Below are 24,241 nucleotides of genomic sequence, written 5' to 3' on the forward strand. Positions count from 1 at the left end.
TCAAATACGTGTACTGTAGCGCTAAACTGTGCGTCTTGTTGTAAGATAATCTCTGTGGAAGTGTCGTAGTTATCGTTCTCCGAAAGCAGAAGTCAATGTACTTACCTCATGATAAACAAGAGTGAAATGCTTTGCGTATAGATGTCTTAGTTATTACGCTTATTGCCGTGATGAAGAAAGTACTGTGCTGTAATGTATTGTTGTCCTGCGGAAAAGGCAGTCTCATTGTAGCTATACCACAAAAGTTACTACTAAAACATCTTTTACTTTCCAGAATAATACAGAAAAACTGTGCAGATATAAAACAGAAACACTGCAAAAGCAACATTGTAAATTGTCACTCATTAGTAGCTTCGTTATAAAATCGTGTAGCTGTCACATAAACTAACCACTGTGTCATCTGGTATCTCACTGAATGTAGTTTAAATCCAGAATGTATTTTCAAGTAAACGAAAATGTTGCATTAAAATCTCATTAGCAGTACCAGTATATGTTCTAAGTATGTAAGCCTTATAGTCGTTACGTAATTGTGCAACTAACAAGCAAGAATGTACATACACGATAACACTGTGTCGTCTGTTCTCTATAACAATGCATTTGTAATTACTTGTCTAAATAAGTTCCCTAGGTTCTTGACTGGATGGTTAACTTTAAAACATAGTTGCATGTTAACAGTTTCTAAGTGTGACAAAGAGTACTAGTAACGTGAAGTGAAAAGTTTTATGGCAAAGCCTAAGTTAAAAGCAGATTATCTCTCAAGAAACGGTTTTACATGTGAAATGTGGTACAATTCTTTACTCTTCCTAGTGCTCAGAGTTACAACTTGAAAGTAATTATCATACGGCATACGTCGGTAAAGGATACTGTAATTTTTCTCAAGGTTAGCTATGTTATTTTTCTCCCAGCCAGCCGGCGCATGTGGCTGCCTGCGGTGCGAGTCATTGTCTGTCTCTTTGTTGGCGCGCGTCGTTATTGGGATTAGGAGGCCTAACTTCTACAAATTCACCTTGTCGAGAGTGCCCTGCTCTGTTTGAATCTCGCCAGTTCTGATGCAATTCAGGTCTGTCGTTACGATCATATCGTCTGTCGTCATGTCGGTAGATTCCATAGTTTCTTTCTTGTCGGTCACGTGGTGGAGAATTTCTCCCTGAATCGTAACTGCGCGCTGGACCGTTGCATCTAAAGCTATCCCTTGATAATAATTGTTTTGGTTCCCATATTGTCTGTTTCTATGGTTGTCTCTGTGATAGTCACTACTGCAGAGAGGTGATCTCTCCCTGTAATTATTACTACATTGCCAACGGTTGTCATACGGGTCGTGTCTGTTTTGTGTTGTGAGAATAGCCTTGTCGTGTCCAGTTATTATTTCTTTCATCGCGGAATTGCGACGGATGTGACCTGTAATTGTTGTGTTTTCGCTTTCCACGATTGTCAGTGTCAATTTCTAATTCTTGTAAGAGTCCCTGAAAAGCTTCAATGTCGTGTTTGCAACGTCCTGCAAAAATAATATGTCGTAAATGTTCAGGTAATTTGATTAAGCAAATGCGGATGAGTTCTGAGGGGCTGTATGGGTTTGACAGGTACTGATTCTTGTGCAACATGTCTTCAAAATATTTCACAAGACTGGAAAATTCAGATTGTTCGAAATGTTTCATCATTATGATGCTATGTTTTACTCGGTCTTGTGTAGCTTGAGACCAATATGCTGAGAGGAAGGCATGGTAAAATTCTCCTTCACTGTGACAATCGTGAATGACCGATCGCATTCTCACAGCTGGTTCATTCTCTAAATAGCCACACATAAATTCTAATCTGTGCTCTAATGACCAGTTGGGTGGAAAACAATGAGAGAATTGATGGAGCCACGCTTGTGGATGAATGTCATTGTCAGAATTCTTAAATGTTTTAAATTTACGTGTAGTAATGAGCAGCTTATAGTCAAAATCATCATGTCGGCGAGTCGCATATCGGTCATTGTTACGTCGTTTCGGCGGTTCCATTTCAAAATTCGGTGCACCTTGCCAATTTCTTTCATAATTTCCGAAATGCGCTGTGTTATTATTTTGTGGCTGTTCCGTATTTCTATGTCCCTCTTCCCGTATTGGGGCGCGAGTGTCCTCTGAAATACGTAATTCTTGTATTATCTGTGTCAGCTGATCTTGTACATCCCGGAATTCTCTTTGGTGTTGCGTATTAATTTGATTCTGATTTTGTTTGAATTTCCTAATTTTTTTGCACTCTTCTGTGTCATTTAAGACTACCGGTTTTGTGTCACTCAGATTGTCATCTACCTTCGTAGATAAATTATTTAGCTGACCCGAAAGTTCAACTACTTTCTCTGATAATGAACTAATTTCCTCCATTTGTCTTTCTGAACCAATTTTCAGAGTATCTACTGTGTCCTTTAAGTTTTCCTGAGTTTTTGCAAGTTGCGTAACCGAATTGCTAGATGCAACTGAGTCAATTTTAGCTTGCAAGGTCTCATGATTTTCATGAACAATAGTTTGCAGATCTTTTATGGCTGCTTCGTGATTCTGTAATGCATTTTCATGCCGCGAAAAAATAGGTTGAAAATGCTCACAAATTTGTGTTTTTACGTCATTACAAACTTTTTGACATTTCGATTCAATGTTATGTAACTCAGTAGTTAAATCTTCACTTGTTTGTTCAAGCGTGGTGTCTAACTTCCGAAGATTTTGTTCCATTGTGTCTAACTTTTGAAGCTTTTGCTGTGTTTGTCTCTGGTTTTGTTCTACTGTGTCTAACTTTTGAAGCTTTTCCTGTGTTTGTCCCATTTGTTGTATTAATTGTAATTGATATGTCGGCAGAAGTGCCAACACCGTGTTGTTTGAGGAAGCCGAAATGCACGCTATAAGCTCACGCAGGATGGCGTGAGGTATTGTTCTTGATGAGACATGCTTCATACGATAACTATCAATTGCTATGGCGCCTTGCTAGGTCGTAGCCATTGACTTAGCTGAAGGCTATTCTAACTATCTTCTCTGCAAATAAACGAGGCTTCGTCAGTGTTGCATCGCTAGCTAAGTCGTCCGTACCTACCGTGTGGTGGCGCTCGGTCTGCAATTACTGACAGTGGCGACACGCGGGTCCGTCGTATACTAGCGGACCGCGGCCGATTTAAAAGGCTACCACCTAGCAAGTGTGGTGTCTGGCGGTGACACCACAGTAATAACAATGCATTGGTGTCAGAAACATGTTCCTCAGTGCTTTTCGGCAGTGAATTTGCACCGGCAACATTCACATTTTGACAAGCAGAAAATGTGTCTTGACTTATTGGAGAAAACGGTGAGGACCCAAAACCTGAATCTACAGTATTTACGAGTTTTTGTCATGTCATTTCGGATTCCTGAGGCGAGGTATTGCCGACCGATCGATCGATAATGCTTCCCTGTTCACTAATTGTTACACTGTCTACGCCATTATTTGCCGCCCGCTCCATTTCCCTACGCACAATTACCAAATCACTAGTTTGAACATTAGTTAATTCATTACACACTGGCGCTAACACACTGCTTTAGTCTTCACTGTCATTTCTCAGATTGCTTTGGAGCCTAGTATTACGTTTTTCACACGCCATTATTGTCACAATATTTCACACGACAACACAAGCACAAGCACAAGCACAATTTGAAGAGCAACATAAGAAAACACATTAACAAAACACTGAAAATAACATCTAGTTAATTGCAAGCGCAGCTGCGAAATACTTGGTGCAAATCTACATGCATGCCACAACAACAATGAAAGACTGCAACTTGTTGTTGTTGTGGTCTTCAGTCCTGAGACTGGTTTGATGCAGCTCTCCATGCTACTCTATCCTGTGCAAGCTTCTTCATCTCCCAGTACCTACTGCAACCCACATCCTTCTGAATCTGCTTAGTGTATTCATCTCTTGGTCTCCCCCTACGATTTTTACCCTCCACGCTGCCCTCCAATACTAAATTGGTGATCCCTTGATGCCTCAGAACATGTCCTACCAACCGATCCCTTCTTCTGGTCAAGTTGTGCCACAAACTCCTCTTCTCCCCAATCCTATTCAGTACCTCCTCATTAGTTATGTGATCTACCCATCTAATCTTCAGCATTCTTCTGTAGGACCACATTTCGAAAGCTTCAATTCTCTTCTTGTCCAAACTATTTACCGTCCATGTTTCACTTCCATACATGGCTACACTCCGTACAAATACATTCAGAAATGACTTCCTGACACTTAAATCTATATTCGATGTTAACAAATTTCTCTTCTTCAGAAACGCTTTCCTTGCCATTGCCAGTCTACATTTTATATCCTCTCTACTTCTACCATCATCAGTTATTTTGCTCCTCAAATAGCAAAACTCCTTTACTACTTTAAGTGTCTCATTTCCTAATCTAATACCATCAACATCACCCGATTTAATTAGACTACATTCCGTTATCCTCGTTTTGCTTTTGTTGATGTTCATCTTATATCCTCCCTTCAAGACACTGTCCATTCCGTTCAACTGCTCTTCCAAGTCCTTTGCTGTCTCTGACAGAATTACAATGTCATCGGCGAACCTCAAGGTTTTTCTTCAGTCTTACAAATTTCAAAACTCCGCCATTTCTCTCCCCACATCCACCATTGCTGGCGGCTCACCTCCAACTGCGCAACGCTACGCGCTGTTAACATCCAGCTGCCCAACACGACAATGGCAGACAACAATGCAAACTAGCCACAGACTGCACACAGCACAGCCAGTGATTTTCATACGGAGCGCTACGTATCGTTACCAATAAGAATACCTAAACAGCCTACTTACAACCACATACAACATATGGTGTTTACCGTCTATTCTTGCGTTGGACCTGGGAGAATTAAGGACAGTGTGTATGACCACGTCCACCAGCCAAGGCATTAAGAAACAGGCCTAGTCGAACTCCCAAAGTATGAGATGCTACCAAAAAGGCAGTGAGAGCCAGGCACTCTCTACTATGGATAAGCGTGCTTCCCAAAGTAAACATCCACCATCCGAATGCGATGAGCAGACCTGTACAGCCAACGAGCTCAGAGCGTGATCCTGTACTTACAGTCAACACCCAGCAGACCTCTCACATGAGCTTTGCTCCACAAGGCCGTCAGCTACCGAGACACGTGATGAATGTGTAGCCTAATATAGCATTTATACCTAGATGAATCTGAGTATAATCGCACCTCCTCCCAACACACCAGAGACGCCATTGCTAGGTAACGAAACCCAAAGAAGTCCTGTAAATGTAAGAATCGATTACGTGTACAAGGCTCACTAAGATTATTCCAGAGGTGAAATAATTCTCCACGGCATAAAACGGTGGTCTATCCAGGAACAAAGAATCTACTGAAATTCAAAAGTGTCAGTGGAGTATTTAATAGCCTATCTATTACGTTGTTATTCCAATTCACGCCAATAATCAGTAAGTGAAATCGGATTAAGTAGAAATGTTATAAAAAAGCAGTTACAATTTATAAAATACTTTTAAAAAGAAGTTATCGAAAACTAACGCAAAGACCCAGTTCCAAAGCGGATAAAATTTTGAACACGAACTAAAGAAATGTACATCATTTGCAAATATGACACATTCCGTAATAGAAGACCTGCTTCCATTTTAAGGTATAAGATTGTATATGACTGATGAAGCACTACTTAGCACTACTTAGCTTTAAAAATATATAGCATTATTTGCCATTGATATCTGTAAGCGAAGAATTAGGAAATACCAAATATTCCACGTTAGACTACCTCCTTCCATTTTAATGCGTAAGGTAGCGAATGACCGATGAAGTATGTCTTAACTGAGGACTTGTTATAGAACTAGTTTTAATAATACATAGCGTGTTATTCACCAAAAAGTTTGTAAATGACGAGTTAACGATATCTTCCTAATAACTTTAATAATTTATTCAGCGCTTAAGATATAGACAAATGCTGCACAAAATACAAAAGGTACACTATCCTCGAGATAGAACTGTTTTCCTTACTTAAGAAAGGAAATTTAAGGTGTTTGACACTGTGTCCACTGATGCCATGGGTTCATGCTGCAGAGTCCGGTTCTGATCATCGAAACGAACAGTGGCTCCTTTTATGGACTATGGTACACGGCTTACTGGTCTCACTCGAAACTGATGTGTGAGGAGTAGCTTTGGAACAAAGTGTAAGAAAGTCGTGGGATCGTTTAGTACTTCACACCAGCGTGTCAGCAGCATGTATCTACTCACAAGCCTGTACACAATCTCCTGCTGGTACCCTACAAATTAACCCAGCGGCTTATAGACCCAGCTCACAGCCAGTCGCAGGTTTCAAGTCCGTTATTACATTGGCGGCTGTGAGATGAGCTTCTTCTTAGGGTTTCTTCTCTTCTGTTAATACATGGCATGACATATTGTACACCACTAGAGAGCCGAGAAATTGATCTATTTAGTGATGTATAAAACACTCGATTTCTTTGAATATTTAGCGAGTTATATGCAACCGTTCTCAGGTGTTGTTAGGTTTATCCCTCCTAATCTCGTTGAGAAAATACCCTTGAGAAATGGTGTAGTGTGAAAAGTAAGGAAGCCTAAAATCAATAAACTTTAAGATTATGAGAAATGTCAAGTGGCGTTCGACATTCCTGTATTTTTTTGGGTGTACTACTCAACCAAAATCTTCTAAAACAGCATTATCTTCACTCATAATTCCTTCAATAAATAGTAAGAACCGATTTATAAAGAATTCCTACCAAAGAAATTATGTAATTATGAGACAAAAGTGCAAGACAAAATGTGCTGGTTTCAATAATGTAAACAGTAAATGTAGAGTCGACTATTGAGAAAATTATTGGTAAGTAAATGGTTAACTGTAGTCCATGGAGTGAAGGATGAAGATGCTGTTGCTCGAGTTCAGTAGCGCAAATGACATTAACTGTCTGTGCGTGGTGGATACATCGATGCTGAAATGCTGTTTCTTGTTTCTGGTGAAGAATTGCAGCGTTTATAAGGGTATTTTAACTGCCAGAACAAGATACTACACAGATTGAATAACAAACATACAGACCGACGGCTATTTCATGCAAGAAAATGTAATAACAAGCATTGCCAATGCATCTTTGACATTAAACTATCTGATCAAAAGTATCTGGACGCTTATGAGTTGGCCGGCCGAAGTGGCCGAGTGGTTCTAGGCACTGCAGTCTGGAACCGCGCGACCGCTACGGTCACAGGTTCGAATCATGCCTCAGGCATGGATGTGCGTGATGTCCTTAGGTTAGTTAGGTTGAGATTGTTCTAAGTTCTAGGGGACTGATGACCTCATAAGTTATGTCCCATAGTGCTCAGAGCCATTTGAGCCATTTGAACTTATAAGTGGACATTAATATGGAATGCGTCATCGTTAGGGATTATGAGAGTGTCACCTCCGGTGGGGAGACGTCGATGAGGTATCTTAACATCTGCGGAGGAACAGCAGAAAGAAGACGCGGTAGTGATTTTGGATGGTGGGGTGTGGAGTGAAATCGACGTTGTTACTCATCTATCAGCTGTTCCATTACGTTAGGATGGGGATCTGGGCAGGCCAGTCCATCTCAGGAAAGTTATCGTCGACAAACCATTTCCTCACAGATTATGCTTTACAACAGGTGCACTATGACAGTTATCATCTCTGAACTTTTCCTCTCCCGTCTGCAGTATGCGATGCTCTATAATTGGTTCACATCCTTCCACATTTTCACTATCTTAAGCGCAATAATATCAACGCCCTTACCGCAGTGGTAACACCGGTTCCCGTCAGATCAACGAAGTTAAGCGCTGTTGGGCGGGGCTAGCACTTGAATGGGTACCGTCCAGTCTGCCAAGTGCTGTTGGCAAGCGGGGTGCACTCAGCCCTTGTGAGACAAACTGACGAGCTACTTGACTGAGAAATAGCGGCTCCTGTCACGAAGACTGACAGCCGTTGGGAGAGCAGGGAATAGCGTGATACATCAAGCGAAATCATTCGTTTCCAGTATCCACAGTCTGGTGGCGTTGCTCTTTATACTTTCTCATGCGTCGCTGAGCGTTGACGTCATAAATGTGTGACTTATGAGGTGCTCGACCATTGTATCTTATTGTTTTTGGTTCCCTGCGTGCCATCACTGTGCTAGCCGGACTGTCGATAGCACTTTGGGGCTTACCAGTCACTCCTGCCACTGATTTCGGATGTTTGTTTTTTCAATAATCCTCCGCAATAATCTATGGTCTCTGTCCATCAATACATGAGGATCACTCGATCTTGATTTAGCTGTAGTTGACCCTTGGATTTCCACTTTACAGTGACATAACCAACAGTCAACCTGGGCAGCTTTAGATTGGTTGAAAAGTCTCCGATGAATTGTTAATCAGTTGACGCTCAAAGACTATTCTACAGTTCGAGGTCACTGACCTTTCCTGACCGAATCATTCTGTTGTGCTGCTTCCCTACTGACAACTGAGTACTCCCCACCTCCTCTTATACTGGCGAGTTCATCTCTCATGTCATCTTGTGATCAGTTCCTCATTACATGTCGGTTTCTGGATACTTTTGATCAGATAGTGCGTAATGACAGCAGTTCTCATTATCAAAAGCACTTCGTGGGAGTACTGTCATAGACGTTTTGAGGTTGTGTACATGTACTGACATTCCAGTCATAGTGCAAGAGATTTCTCGGAGCTCTACCCAAAGCCACCACTTTGAAACCGGTAGGCAGCTTGACGGAATCCGAGGCATGAGTTGCAGCTTATGCGAAGAACGGAAGATACATCCTCGGCATTGGCTCTTGTGCAACGGTGGACACAGTACTAGCTTCAGACATGAAGCACCCCGCATTTTGCACTGCAGTCGGGGAAAAGAAGTCCAATAGTATTAGTTACGTGGTTCCACAGGTAAATAAAAACAAAAGAAAAATTAATTGAGATATCTCATAAGTTTTTTTCAATGTTCCGAAAGGTGCTGTAGAACTGAGGTGAGCCATGGAGTGACATGTGAGCTACGAGAAACGACAGCGAAAGATAATGGCGTATCCTCTGTTCTGTAGATGTTAGCTGCAGACAGAGTCACGGGATTTCATTTTACGATGAATCACGAAAGTTTTTTACGCTTCCAGCAGCGTAAACTTCAGCAATATATTAGAGGCCCCTCTGAGTTCTGTGAACATGGTTTCCGCCAACATGGTACCTAACATGAGGCCCACTATGTTGTATGCAAACTACAAAACGTGGGCATTGTGTGCTGGTTGCTTAAGAAAACCGAGAAGGAAAATACTAAATTATGCTGTTAGACAAGAGAGCACCACAAAAAAGCATACTGTCGTATATGATATTATTTTTTGTTGTCACTGTATATTGGTGTTCCAGTTTTATGATCGATTATTGAAGGAACTCTACACACTTGTTCGTTTAGCATTACCTGACTGGCTAAATCCGCTAACTATCTTCCTGCAGTAGTTAATGACGTTTATGACATCCGCCTTCATGTTTAGGAACCCTTACAGTAGTCAACTCCGTCACGTTAAGAATTTGTTGTTATCAATATAGGCTATTTTCATCCAAATTATAACTATTTTGAAGTTCTTCCACACCTCATGAATCATAAATATAACTTAAGCCCCATTATATCTTCGTAGGAACACAGTGTTATTAATTATTCAAATATTAGCAGCTCCTAATTAATAACTTACTCACCAAAGAAAATATTTCTCTTCAAGTTAGTTGCAGGTCATGTAATTTGGCCAACTAATCATATCAAAATCGGATCATGCAATAAACAACACTTCAAATATGCATCCAGACGTAAGATTTTCGTGTTTTCCCTAAATGGCAACTGCTGGAATCATTCTTTTGATTAGCATATGGCCATTTTCCCTGTTTGTCTTTCTCTTTGTTGTGTTTGTCATCTGTCTTCGAAGACTTCATCTTCAATGAGATGTTAAAGCATAACCTTCCGTCCTCCTTTCCTTTCCACACCCTACTTCTCGCACTTTGTTAACAATGCAGTGTTTTCGCTCATTCACGTAATTGGAAGCATTTGTGTAATATACTAGTCAATAAGAATAAAAGACTCTTCAGGAAGACGTTAGTCTATATAGTTGACTGGCCTGGTTTTTATTTTACTTTATTTTTAAGTCCACACCTTAATCCATCGGCAAGAGTACATGCGAACTGACACTCAAATATGTACCAAAATCTAAATGTATTAATATTAGTATAATACTTGTAGAAATACGTGTTCTAATTTGTTCTGTTTCTGAACTGACCTATTCTGATGATAGATATGGCCGAATGAATTAATTAAGGTGAATCATTTGAAAAGTAAAAATGGTGATCAAGATAGACAATTATGAATACGAGGGTAATCCCAAAAGTAAGGTCTCCTATTTTTTTATAAATACATAGACCTGTTTATTTCCACAATTGTTTACATCAGTTTACAGTTTGAACATTTAACTGTTTTTCGATATAATCACAACTTTTGTAAATGCGTTTTTGTAGACACTTTATCAGTTTTTGTATGCCCATATCATACCAGGTCGCCACCATGCTGTTCAGAAAGTTATGAACCTCTTCTCAGGTGTAAAGTGGTACGCCCAGGTTTTGTCACCCGTGACAACTGAGTCCAGAAAGTTGTCCTGTTCGGCTGCAAGGCAGTAAAGAATTGCGCGGGAAGCATCAACTCTTTGCCGCATGTGGTCCTCAGTCAGCATGCGTGGCACCCATCTTGCGCACTCCTTCCGGTAGTTCAATGTTTCCGTTAAAATTCTGTGAGCGGTGCTTCGGGAAACCTCAGGATCCAACGTGCAGATATCATCCAGGTTGATCCGCCTATCTTCACGCATGCTTTGGCCAACCTTCAACACTGTCTCTTCAGAAATTGACGGTTTCCCCTCCCTTGTTCGTCGTCCGTCTATTGGCGTTGGATTTCAATCGGCGCAGTGCCTTTGCGTTCAAAAGCCGAATAACTGCGCGCAATTCGCACTTGGCGGAAACATCCAACGGGAGCTCCATTCTCAGCGGCTGCCGAGCCAAGACTGACCGTCTCAGCGCGGAGTGCGCATGTTTACACACAGCGCGTGAAGCACTCTTATAACAGTGTGACCAACTGCCACACAAACAAAGTTCTTTACTTATAAAAAATAGGAGACCTTACTTTTGGGTTTACCCTCGCATATATATTATGGTACATGTTCAGAAAGTAAGTGTACTAGGTTTCTATATTCCTTTAGAAAAAAGTGTTTTTGATACACTTGGTAAGCTGTGGCACAAGGTTCCTTATGCACTCCTCGAATAGCTCTCCCACCAGATGCTTCCCCCACTTCAGAGCCTCTTTCAGCACATGATCGTCGTTTGAAAATTGAATTCCACTCATATAATAATCTGAAGGCACCAAGTCAGGAGAATAATGGGAAAGGTCTAAAATTCCCAACTAAATGACTCCATGAGCACTTTCGTGGCTGGAGGTGCATGAAGACGGCATTATCGCTCAACGGGCACTCTCCTTTAGTCAGCATTCCCCTCCACTTGTTTCGAGTACTGCTTTTTGTGTCTTTTAGGAGTCTCATAATATCTCTGTGCATTAATCGTCTCCTCTTGAAGCAGAAATTGGACCAAAATGATGTCTTTTCGGTTCCACAACAGTTAGGTCACGATTTTTTGTCAGAAATTATGGTTTTGAATTTTTTGGCGGATGGGTAGTTGGTCTGACGCTAGAGTGCCAACTGCCTTTTTGTCTTAGGCATGTAACGAGCCACACACGTTTCGTCCACAGTCGCGTTAGAGCTCGGTGAACCCTCACCTTCCAGGTCACGTTGCTTAAGAATCTTGTGGGCGGTACTGACCTGAGTTTTCTTGTGCTGCTCTGTCAGCTGTTGTGGCAGCCATCTTACGCACTGCTTATGGCATCACAACGTTTGTGAGTGTCTCGTAGAAGATAGTTCAGAAGATTTTTGCAAACAACACGGAAATTTCAGTCACTGTTAATCGGCGGTCTTCACAAACAGTTTCCTGGATATTTTGCCCCAATTAATCAAACTGGTAAGTCTTCCAGTCCTCTGTTCGTCGTGACAAATATAACCCCTCCACCAAACACCCTACACCACGTAGACACACTGGTTCTGGTCATGAAACCTACATCGAAAACCGGTTTGATTCGCGAAAAATATTCTGCAGATGTTATTCATTCTGTGAGAAGGAAGAGGATCCCATAATGTGGCTCGCACTCGGCGGGGTTACTTGCGACATCTTCCATGCAACTGGAACTACAACATGAGTTAACGTACTACCATGTGCCTACAAAGCTCGCTCTGGTCCGGGGGAGCCTCATCCTCTACCACTCAGTGTAGAGGAAAACAGCCCATTATGGTCACAGTACACTTACATTCAGAACATGCTCCATAGTAATAGTTTTATGTCGTTTATGGACAGAAAGGAATTAGTCAAACTGGGCGAGTACCATTCGAGAAATGTACTTGTGAATGGAAATTCGAGAGCGTCTATTAGGTACATGATGTTAATGCCTTCCAAGTATGTATTGTAAGGCAGATGAATTTCTGTGTGCTCCAGGTGCCAGTGAACTTCCTTCAGCGAATGTCGAACTCGCTGCGCCGCCTGTACCTGGGCTACAACCTGCTGTCGGGCCTGGAGGCGCGCGCGCTGGGCCCGCTGCAGCACCTGGAGGAGCTGTCGCTGCCGCACAACAGGATCCTGTCGCTGGCCGCGCAGGCGTTCACCGGCTCCGGCGACTCCCTACAGCTGCTGGACCTGTCGCACAACCACGTGGAGACGCTGCAGCTGCGCCAGTTCCACGGGCTGCCGCGCCTGCGGGTACTCGACCTGTCGCACAACCACATCCGGTCGGTGCCGCGCGACGCCTTCCGCGGGACTCAGCTGGAGCGGCTGGACCTGTCGCACAACCAGCTGGTCGTGATGCCCAGCGGCGCGCTGGCCGAGGTGGGTGCCACGCTGCGCCGCCTGCGCCTGTCGCACAACCAGCTCGAGCACCTGGACAGCAGCATGTTCCCCGAGACAGCGCACCTGGTCGCCCTCTTCCTCGGCCACAACAGGCTCACCATCCTGCCGGACAACGTCTTCTCTGGTATCGATGGGCTGCTCGAACTGAACCTCGCCAACAACTCACTGCGAGCCAATTTTAAGGAGCTGTTCCACTACGTGCAGCGGCTGCGTACGCTCAGCCTCGCCCACACGGGGCTGGAGGAGCTACCTTCCCTGCCACTGCCACACCTCCTGCGCCTAAACCTGAGTGAAAACTCCATTGGAAAAGATGAAAGGGACGCTCACCTCGATGCAGCTTCAGCAAGAGACCTCACCCGCCTCCGGCAGCTCTCGCTCTCTGGGAATCGCTTGTCTTCTGTTCCATCAAGGATATGGCCAATGATGCCTCTTGTGAAGAACATTGACCTCACCAGAAATCCTATAAAGGCTAGTTTATTAGTCTAATGGAATAGACACCTTGTACCACTTGGTTATAGATGAAGTGCAACTACTCACGGAGATTCAGTGTGGGAAGTAATTATCGCATGGCAGTGGAACTTAATAGACGTGCTAATACCTTAATGGGGAACCGAAGTTACACTGAAAAAAAATTAGTTCAAACTTTCGCTACCAGGTGCAAAACTGGAGCTGTACATTGTTTATGATTGTATGTCATCTACACTGTTATCTGACAAGCCATAACGTGAGTGAACAGTATGGATATCAACAAGAGAGGCTGCCCACTTTTCATGAAACTCTTTTATGTGAATGACAGTAGTTAAAGTGCTGTATTCAGAGAGTTTCTCCAACTGGAAGATCTGAGGAGAGGCCCGATTTCATTGCAAGGTTTAAAGAAGATGATAATGAAATTAAGAAACACGGGAAAGCTTGGTATGACACCAGGAAAAGGAAGACTTCCTATCCCGGTGGAAATTACTGACGAAGTTACTGTTGCCGTAACAGCCCTTGCAGCATGTGCCCTCCCTCAGTAATGCCAGTACTCATACAGTGTCACGAAAATTGTCCATCCAATGGTCCCATGGTCTCAATTGTCTTTATTGCATTCACAGTGCTAGATATGGTACTGTTGACGAAAGTTGAAACTAATTTTTTCCAGCATAAATCAGTTCTGCATAAACGCATTAGCATATCTGCCGAGTTCCCCCACCATATGATAATTTCAGGGCACAATGAACCTCTGTGAATAGTTGCACTTTGATTATTACCACCCAGTATTTTACTGTTCCCTCCAACTAACTACAATATGTGTTGAAACTATGTGTGTACTTGCGTTCAAATGAGTAACATTTAGCCGAGTATATATTGTTGCTACATAATGCGAATCAATTCTTCTCGTGCTTCCAGCCCCGTCAGGCGGTTGTGTATCCGTGAGCATTCGAGTGAGCGCTCCTTGACAATGTAGGTCGTAACTGACTGACATGTGATTGCTGAAATTGAACGAAGCGAAATTGAGAGTAAGGCGAGCAGTGAGAGAAGAGTCCAATGACTTCGAAAGTAAGATGTTTTTTCAATCGATCTGAGTAAAAGCCCTAAGAAGCTTTGGTCTCACTTAAAATTAGTAAGGGGTTTGAAATCATCTTTTCAGTTACTCAGTGACCCTAAAGGCACTGAAACTGAGGATAGCAGAGAGAAGACGGAAGTACTTAATTCGGTGCTCCGAAATTTTTTCACTGGGGAAGACCGTAACTACGTCGCTCCTTTCAACAATCGTTCGAACGTCGAAATGGCAGATACTGATATAACCGATCATGGAACAGAAAAGCAACTGCAGTCGCTTAGTAGTAAAACGTATCAGAACCCGATGAGATACCATTAACATTCTACAAAGACAATGTGAAAGAACCTGTTCCCATTCTGGCAGCAGTTCATCGTATTTCGCTGTGGCAATGAAGGGTACCTAACGAATGGAAAAAGCGCAAGTCGCTCACGGTCGTAGGGCAGATGCATATAATTATAAGCCTATATCGTAGACGACAGTCTGTTGTAGAATTATGGAACATGTTTTATGCTCAAGAGTTATGACGTTTTTAAGGAACGAAAATTTCACTTATAAGAATCATAAATTCTGCGAAGAGAGATGCCAAACTAAGCTCGCTCGGTTCTTCCATGACATCCAGAGCGCTGTAGATATCTGCGCTCAAGTTGAAGCAGTGTTCTTCGAATTCAGAAAGACGTTTTATATCATCCCGCACCGCCCAGCGAAAAAAATACGAGATTCCCGCGTATCGGCCCAGATAGGCGATCATTGCACACAGAGCTCAAAGCGTCCTTCTTAACGGAATAAAATCGACAGATGTAAAGGAAATCTATGGAGAACGCTAAGAAAGTGTGGTATTGTCATTACTGTTTAGTGTGTATGTAAGATCTAATTGAAAGGGCAGGAAGCTCTGTAAGACTCTGCACAGATACTGTGATTGTATACAAAAAAAGTAGCAATGCCAGAAGACAGTATCGATTTACAGAAGGATTTGAAGAGGGCTGATGAATGGTGTTGCTCTGGCAGTTGGCTCTGAAAGTAAAGAAGTGTAACGTAGTGTTCACACATAGGAAAAGAAAACGATTGCTGTAGAACTACATGACTGATGAAAAATTGTTAGAAACAATGTCTACCGAAAGCTATATAGGAATAACTATCTGAGACGACCTCAATGGAATGACCGCATAAAACGAACACTAGAAAACCAGATGCTCGACTGGGATTCATCGGAAGCATCATAACGAAATGTAACTTATCCCACAAGGAAGTGGCTTACAATGTGCTTGTTTGACCGATTCTTTAGTATCGTTCATCAGTCTGGGAGCCTTACCAGGCAGGACTGACAGAAGCGATGGAGAGGAGGCAACGAAGAGCGGCGCATTTCGTCACAGGATCGTGTAGCCGCTGCCAGAGCGTTACAGAGGTGTTCAACAAACTCCAGTGGCAGACGTTACAAGAGAGGCGTTCTGCGTCATGGAGAGGTGTACTATTGAAATTTCGAGAGAGTACTTTCCGGGGTGAGTCGGACAACGTATTACTTTCTCCCACATACATCTCGCGAAATGACCACGACGAGAAAACTCGAGAAATTAGAGCTAATACAGAGACTTACCGACTCTCATTCTTCCCACGTGACACAAGCGAGTGGAATAGGGAAGTGGGGTATCAGTTAGCGGTACCAGAAGTACCTCCTCCAACACATCATCAAGTCACTAGTAGAGAACTGATGTAGACGTAGGTGTTATCCTCATTCTTATACAGCATGGTATGACTATGACGTTACGGGCGCTCAGTCTATCGTTGTATGACGCAATGTTTGTGTCAGACGTCTGCGGCGCACTTTTTACCAACCCGATAGCCATCTTCCGCGCTGTGATCGGTTAGAACCGCTGTTCTTACCGACAACGTTATCAGTTATTTTGATCTTAGCTCACGTCTTCAATCGCTTATCCTCTCCTTGTTTGTCTATCAACTATGGAGCCCTTTATAAGATACTTCTGAGATTTTTTAGTTCCGGCCACACCCAGTCTTCAGAAGACCTGCTATGGGTTCGGAGAATTAATGCCTGTAGCAGGCCGAGCCCAGATAATGTAAATTAACTGCCTGCAGTCAATGTGAGTGAGCTTGCCTATAAATCACTAAAACTGTAGTTGCACCACTAATATTGTGTGTTTGCAAATAACCTTACATATCACTCGAATAAAATGCTTTCCCAAGTACATCTGTTAAGTCTGGTTCAAATAATTTTAAGAATTCCACACCTACGTTTCATGTTCCACGCGCTCTCTCTCTGCTCTTTCCTACTGTTTATCTCGTCGGATGGAGTCCGTTATTTTCATAATTTGACAAATTCTTCCATACTTTAATTTTGTGGAGAGACGTCTTTCCTATCGCCACAGTCGTTAGTTAACTGAAAGGAGGAAATTCGTATACACCATTTGCTTGACCATCTGTCTGTGAATCATGTAAACTTAGATCTGTGTGTCATTGTATTTTCATCGTTCGTATATCGTGATTTTTGAGGTGTATGCTGAGCATCCACCAATCATTTGCCAAAATTGGTTTGGAAAACAAACTGAAACTACACTAAGGGTGTTCAGTGTACCACACTAACGATCATTTGTCCACCATTCGTATTTCTTCTCGGTGTAGTATAACTCCGTCCCTTCTAAGTCAGTGTGATGCATGTTATGCTGCATGAGCAGGTAACATGCTATCAGATTCTGGCCCCACAAACTCAGGTATTAGGCGTATCATACCAACATGGTAATCGTTTCCTGGCCTTGAGTCACTGCTGAAACACGTTTGATTGAAATTTCTCCGGAAGATCCAGACTGCAGGCAGATGCCGGAAAAAAATACATACATCAGTCGTCAGTGTAAAGTCCGGGAAGACTTTAATTATTTATTGCACAAGAACTAAACATTGTACGAATCGATATGCGAACCATGAGTAACCCGGCAGACATCAATACGGTAATCGAATTCTTGCTATAACCGTCCCAGCATAGCATCGTCGACTGTGGCAGCTGCTTCCAGTATTCTGTCCCGGGTCTCTGCAACATCACGAGGTAGAGGCGGTACATACACTAGATCCTTAATGTGTCCCGACAGAAAACAGTCACACGGAGTGAGATCTGGCGATCGGGGAGGCCATTTCATGAACTCCAACGCACAGAAAGCTCGCTCCGCACCTGACCTCACCATGTTTGCGACTAGCGCTATCAGCCAATTACGAAACAATGCTGTCGCGGTATACATGAAAAAAAAAACTTTCAGGGTTTCACTTCAAAATGACATACGTATGATATCTGTACAATGTTTGATTCTTGTGCAATAAATAATTGAAAGTGACCCCATATATATATATATATATATATATATATATATATATATATATATATATCAGCAAGTATCCCATATACTATCATAGTATCACATTTAAACCATGTTGTAGCCTCCACCATAGCCGATGTCACCAACATACACCTGTGAGGTGGCGCTCGACTGAAGATAAGTTGGTTTGAACCCTGGTGGTGGAAAAAATTTTCGCTGCCACCATTTCACCAGCAAGTGAAGGACAGCTGCTGGCATAAAGTTCCTGGTCGCCAATCTTTGCTCCAGTATCTTGGATTAAAATCCAAATCTCTTGGCAGGATGTAGACAATACTTCCAGCAGACACTTCGGGGCTATTCGAAGGGGTAGGCTATGTGTCAGCACTAGGTGTAAAACCGAGTCTTGGAACGCAGTCGTCCCCCCTCTCTTACATCATCATCGTCATCATCATCATCTACATCTACGTCAACATGGATACTCTAAAAATCACATTTAAGTTCCTGGCAGAGGGTTCATCGAATTGTCTTCACAATTCTCTATTATTCCAATCTCGTATAGCGCGCTGAAAGAAAGAACACCTATATCTTTCCGTACGAGCTCTGATTTCCCTTATAATATCGTGGTGATCGTTCCTCCCTACGTAGGTCGGTGTTAACAAAATATTTTCGCATTCCGGAGAATGTTGGTGATTGGAATTTCTCGAGAAGATTCCGTCGCAACGAAAAACGCCTTTCTGTTAATGATTTCCAGCCCAAATCCTGTATCATTTCTGTGACATTCTCTCCCTCATTTTGCGATAATACAAAACGTGCTGCCTTTCTTTGAACTTTTTCGATGTACTCCGTCAGTCCCATCTGGTAAGGATCCCACACCGCGCAGCAATATTCTAAAAGATGACTGACAAGCATAGTGTAGGCAATCTCCTTAGTAGGTCTGTTACATTTTCTAAGTGTCCTGCCAATAAAACGCAGGCTTCCCCATAACATATCCTATGTCTTCTTTTCAATTTCAGTTGTTCATAATTGTAATACCTAGGTATTTAGTTGAATTTGCGGCTTTTAGATTAGACTGATTTATCGAGTAACCGAAGTTTAACGAGTTCCTTTTAGCACTCATGTGGATGACCTCACACTTTTCGGTATTTAGGGTCAACTGCCACTTTTCGCACCATTCAGATATTTTTTTCTGAATCGTTTTCTGGTTTGTTTTGATCCTCTGATCACTTGATTAGTCGATAAACGACAGCGTTATCTGCAAACAACCGAAGACGGCTGCTCAGACTGTGTTCCAAATCATTTATATAGATAAGGAACAGCAAAGGGCCCATAATACTACCTTGGTTCAAAATGGTTCAAATGGCTCTGAGCTCTATGGGACTCAACTGCCGTGGTTATCAGTCCCCTAGAACTTAGAACTACTTAAACCTAACTAACCTAAGGACATCACACACATCCATGCCCGAGGCAGGATTCGAACCTGCGACCGTAGCAGTCCCACGGTTCCGGACTGCGCGCCTAGAACCGCGAGACCACCGCGGCCGGCAATACTACCTTGGGGAACACCTGAAATCACTTCTGTTTTACTCGATAACTTTCCGTCCATTAGTACGAACTGTGACCTCTCTGACAGTAAATCGCAAATCCAGTCACATAGCTGAGACGATATTCGATTACCACGGAATTTCGCTACGAGCCGCTTGTGTGGTATAGTGTCAAGAGGCTTCCGGAAATCCAGGAATACGGAATCGATCCGAAATCCGTTGTCAATAGCACTCAGCAATTCATGTGAATAAAAAGCTAGTTGTGTTTCACAGGAACTATGTTTTCTAAACCCATGTTGACTGTGTGTCAATAGACGGTTTCCTTCGAGGTAATTCATAATGTCCGAACACAATATATGTTCTAAAATCCTGCTGCATATCGACGTTAACGATATGGGCCTGTAATTTAGTGGATTACTCCTACTACCTTTCTTGAATATTGGTGTGACCTGTGCAACTTTCCAGTCTTTGGGTACGGATCTTTCGTTGAGCGAACGGTTATATGATTGTTAAGTATGGAGCTAAAGCATCAGCATAGACCGAAAGGAACCTAATTGGTATACGGTCTGGACCAGAAGACTTGGTTTTATTAAGTGATTTAAGTTGCTTCCCTACTCTGAGGGTATTTACTTCTACGTTACTCATGTTGGCAGCTGTTGTCGATTCGAATTCTGGAATATTTACTTCGTCTTTTGTGAAGGCATTTCGGAAGACTGTGTTTAGTATCGTCGCCGGTCGCTGTGGCCGAGCGGTTCTAGGCGCTTCAGTCCGGAACCGCGCTGCTGCTACGGTCACAGGTTCGAATCCTGCCTCAGGCGTGGATGTGTATGATTTCCTTAGGTTAGCTAGGTTTAAGTATTTCTAAGTCTAGGAGACTGGTGACCTCAGATGTTAAGTCCCATAGTGCTTAGAGCTATTTGAACCATTATCATTATAATATGACACAAACAAACAACACTACACATGGAGCCTTTACACCTCCCTACAATTCACAAACACACTTACGACACAACTCTTGCATCTGTGCAAGGAGCAAGACAACTGTAGGCATAGGAGCCTATGGTATCTGAACCCACAGTATTGGATTTCCTAATCAACAGTTTCATATGACATTATATTCAATTTAAATTATTATGTATGGTTACAGTAATTAACTTTATTTCCAGCAATGTGCAATGGTTTTACTAGCTTATGCTATTGCAATGCAGGTAGTTACGCGAGAGAGCTTCTCACACCTGACGCGCCTCACCACACTCAACGTGGAGGACCTGCCGTACATGGAGCGGTTCGACGCGGACTCGCTGACGGGGCTGCCGCTGCTGACCAAGCTGGGCATCCAGACGTGGCCCAAGATCGAGAAGTACCGCTTCCGCGTGGGCAGCGCGCTGTCGTCGGTGTGGTCGCTGCGCGAGCTGTCGGTGCGCGTGCTGGAGCCTGTGCTGAGCGACCAGCTGCTGGGCGCCTTCAGCAACGCCAAGCTGCGCCGCCTCGAGCTCAGCGGCTGCGGCCTGGTCGCCATCACGGCCGACGCGCTCGAGGGCCTGCCCGACAGCTCGCACGAGCTGCAGCTGCGCGTGCGAGACACCGGCCTCCAGGAGCTGCCGCCGGGGCTCGTCGCAGGGCTGGCCGCCCACGTGCCGCACCTGGCGCTCGACCTGCGCGACAACCGCTTCCGGTCGCTGTCGCCCTCCGACCTCTACCCCAACGGCTCCAGCTGGGAGAGCGTCGGCACCAGGCCTTTCGCCGGTCTGTTCGCCCTGCTCAGCGCTCAGCAGCTTGCCGCGTGCCACCCGAGAAACTTCCCCACGGTGCAGAACTTCGTAATCGTTGTCGGAGTCGTGATGCTCTCATCATTATGATCATCATCATCATCAACCACGAAATTTCCTGGCAGATTAAAACTGTGTGCCGGATCGAGACTCGAACTCGGGACCTTTGCCTTTCGCGGGCAAGTGCTCCACTAACTGAGCTACCCAAGCACGACTCACGCTCCGTCCTCACAGCTTTACTTCTGCCAGTAATTCGTCTCCTACCTTCCAAACTTTACAGAAGCTCGCCTGCGAACGCTACTCCTTGATAGAGCACTTGCCCGCGAAAGGCTAAGGTCCCTAATTCGAGTCTCGGTCCGGCACACAGTTTTAATCTGCCAGGAAGTTTCATATCATCGCACACTCCGCTGCAGAGTGAAAATCTCATTCTGGAATCATCAACCACATTCCTGGATTGGGTTCGAGGAACTTTTTCAGGCTGCAGCTTCTTAGTTCTGTCGTTTCCTGGGTCGACCTACAACCCTTACCCATTTGGGAATGCAGGGTGTCTCCGCAGGAATGATCAGTATTCAGGGATATCACAGCAATGATCATTCTAACCAAAAATGTCTAGGAAAAATGGGCTCTGAAATGCATAACTTATGAGATATGAACACTTTTTCAAATTCTCTGCAGTGCAACAAACGTCTTCTACAGAACAAGTCCTCACAGCTCTTCAGATACACGTTCTAGAGCCTGTGCTTACTGGAATATTTTGCTCCAAATGATTAAGCGCGGTGGCTCGTTTTCTTTTACAGGTTATTATTCCTTGGTGTAGGGGCTGTGATTTTTGATATTTTTTGACTAAACCAGCAAGGCAAAACAGAGGCCACTACTTCCACCACATCAAGTGGATTTAGTGCTCACGTACTCACACTAAGCCGTGAACACTTCCCAGTTTATCAATGGGGAATAGTTGAACATGGTTACTACTGTCATCGATGCCATGCGTGCAATGGTCGTGCCACACGCGCGATGTGGAATCTTTATACTATCGTTAGTGGCGCGAGACCTGCACGACCTTATAGTAACCGTTATAGTTCCGCATTATTCTGTTACACTAGGGATGAGTTCACGTAAGGAAAGAGAGAGAATGTAGAATTTACGGACTCATTTATTAAACAGTTGAGAATCGAACGATAATACAACCAAATGGGGGTGGGGTGAAGAAAGATTCGAGCTCAGCAGCCTGCCATAACGTACGTTCATAACACGCCATAATAGCAGGAGGAAAGGAATTTTAGTAACGATCGCCGCATTATCAAATAGAATACCATTTAGTAAAGGAAGGGGTTTCAGGCGTGCAACGACCACCACCAGGAATTAGCCAAAGACTAAGAAGATGATACTGTGCGTGAATCGCTCTGTAGCCTCCCGTACTAAAGCAATAAAACCCACAAGATTCGAAACTATTCACAGTGACCTATCAGGTTCCCTCTGGGCCGCAGGGCGCGAATCTACAGTGCACGTCGGCGCTCATCTCCTGGAAGCGGCACCTCCGGTCTCCGGCACTGACACACTAGAACTGACCTACTGCCCCTTTGTCCACCACCCATCCGCGGAGGGCGGTTGGCGCCCGCCCACGAAAAACGGGCGCGCACCTCAACTGGCCAATCATAAGGCCGGAATTTCACAGGAAGGCGACCTCGCGTCCTTAAAATTGAGCATAGCGTTTACAAGGTTGGTAACGCAGGTTGGGGAACTGAGAACAGGGGAAACTTTGGCCACTACTGAATGTTGAAACGACACCACGTGCTACCCTGGGTGGGAAACGGGAAGCCATCATGTCTCCTAGCAAGACTGCTCCTCTCGCCCATAAATAAAGAAAATTTCTAGCACCAAGCTCCTCTCACACATCAGTGTGAGACAAGCTGTAAAATCGTCAAATAAATCAGGCAACCCATATAAATTATTAATATTACCTGAATTATTATTTTACCGAGTACCAGAATGCTTGGATTAGAAATATGAAATACGAGCACTGAAAGGAGAATGAAGTGCACGTCTTTCATGATCGTTCCTGTGATATCATTGAATACTGACCATTCCTCCTGTAACACCTTGTACGAGTCGTATTTCGAAAGTAAGGTCCGATCGGTAGCGAAATGGAAGCCACAGTAAAAATCAAAAGTGTTTTATTTGCAATAGTTAGTCGCACATTCCAACAATGTCTTTACATAGTCGCCACTCCGTCTGAGACATTTATGGTAGGGCTGTACTAACATCCCAATATCCTCGTCATAGAAGGCAGCCGCCCGCATTTTTCACCGATTATCTGTTGTCGTTGTCTATCATAAAACGTTGACTTCATAGCCAGCGGTTCGTGTCAGCAGAGATGAAAATCAGAGGGACCAAAGCCCGGGCTCTATGGAGGGCGATCAAACGCTTCCCTTCGAAAACGCAGCAGGGACGTCCTTCTTGCCCCTGCAGAGTGCAGCCAGGAACTGTCATGAAGAAGGAAATGCATGATAGTTATGTTATGTGGTCTGCATCTAATCAGGCGAAATCTCTCACGGGCACTCATACTTGGCGGGTGACACTGTTTTCTAGGCGTCTTTACGTACTCACTGTGCGCTCAGACTGAAAAGACAGACGTGACGCGATCAACTGGAATACTAGAGACAATGTCCAACACACCTATGCCAAGCTTTCTCGGATTCGCGACCAATCGGACCTTGCTTTCGGAATACGCTTCGTATATTCCAAACCCTTTTTGAGTGTCTTCCTTGCTTTCTGTTTGCTGTGGACAGTGCTCATCAATTTGCCTCGTGCGACCCAAGATACTTTTCCGTGGAGTCCAAGAGGGTAATTGTTTCTGTGATCATGATGTTCTCAACATCATCATCATCATCAGGACCCTGTTCCTGCTTTAGCTTCTTAGCTCCATTGTTTCCTTCGCTGACCTACATTCCTTACCCATTTGGGACCCGAGACACTTTTCTGGGGAGTGAAACACAGTAAACGTTGTTGTCGTCATGATTTTCTCATCATATTTACATTCATGGATTAGATTTAAGGAGCCTGTTACAGCATCAGCTTTCTGGCACCGTCCTTTGCTGGGTCGA

General features: G+C 43.7%; 1 protein-coding gene across 1 annotated transcript in view; it reads left to right on the plus strand.

The window, feature by feature from the left end:
- LOC126234848 (chaoptin-like) overlaps nucleotides 1-24,241 on the plus strand; it is a 166,248-nt gene that overhangs the window by 132,050 nt on the left and 9,957 nt on the right. The window contains exons 7-8 of the mRNA XM_049943590.1: nucleotides 12,566-13,445; nucleotides 20,581-21,114. Of these exons, the coding sequence (XP_049799547.1) occupies nucleotides 12,566-13,445; nucleotides 20,581-21,114 (1,414 nt within the window). The remainder of the gene's footprint in view (nucleotides 1-12,565; nucleotides 13,446-20,580; nucleotides 21,115-24,241) is intronic.

Source organism: Schistocerca nitens, chromosome 2 (assembly GCF_023898315.1).
Source record: "Schistocerca nitens isolate TAMUIC-IGC-003100 chromosome 2, iqSchNite1.1, whole genome shotgun sequence".
NCBI lineage: Eukaryota > Metazoa > Arthropoda > Insecta > Orthoptera > Acrididae > Schistocerca > Schistocerca nitens.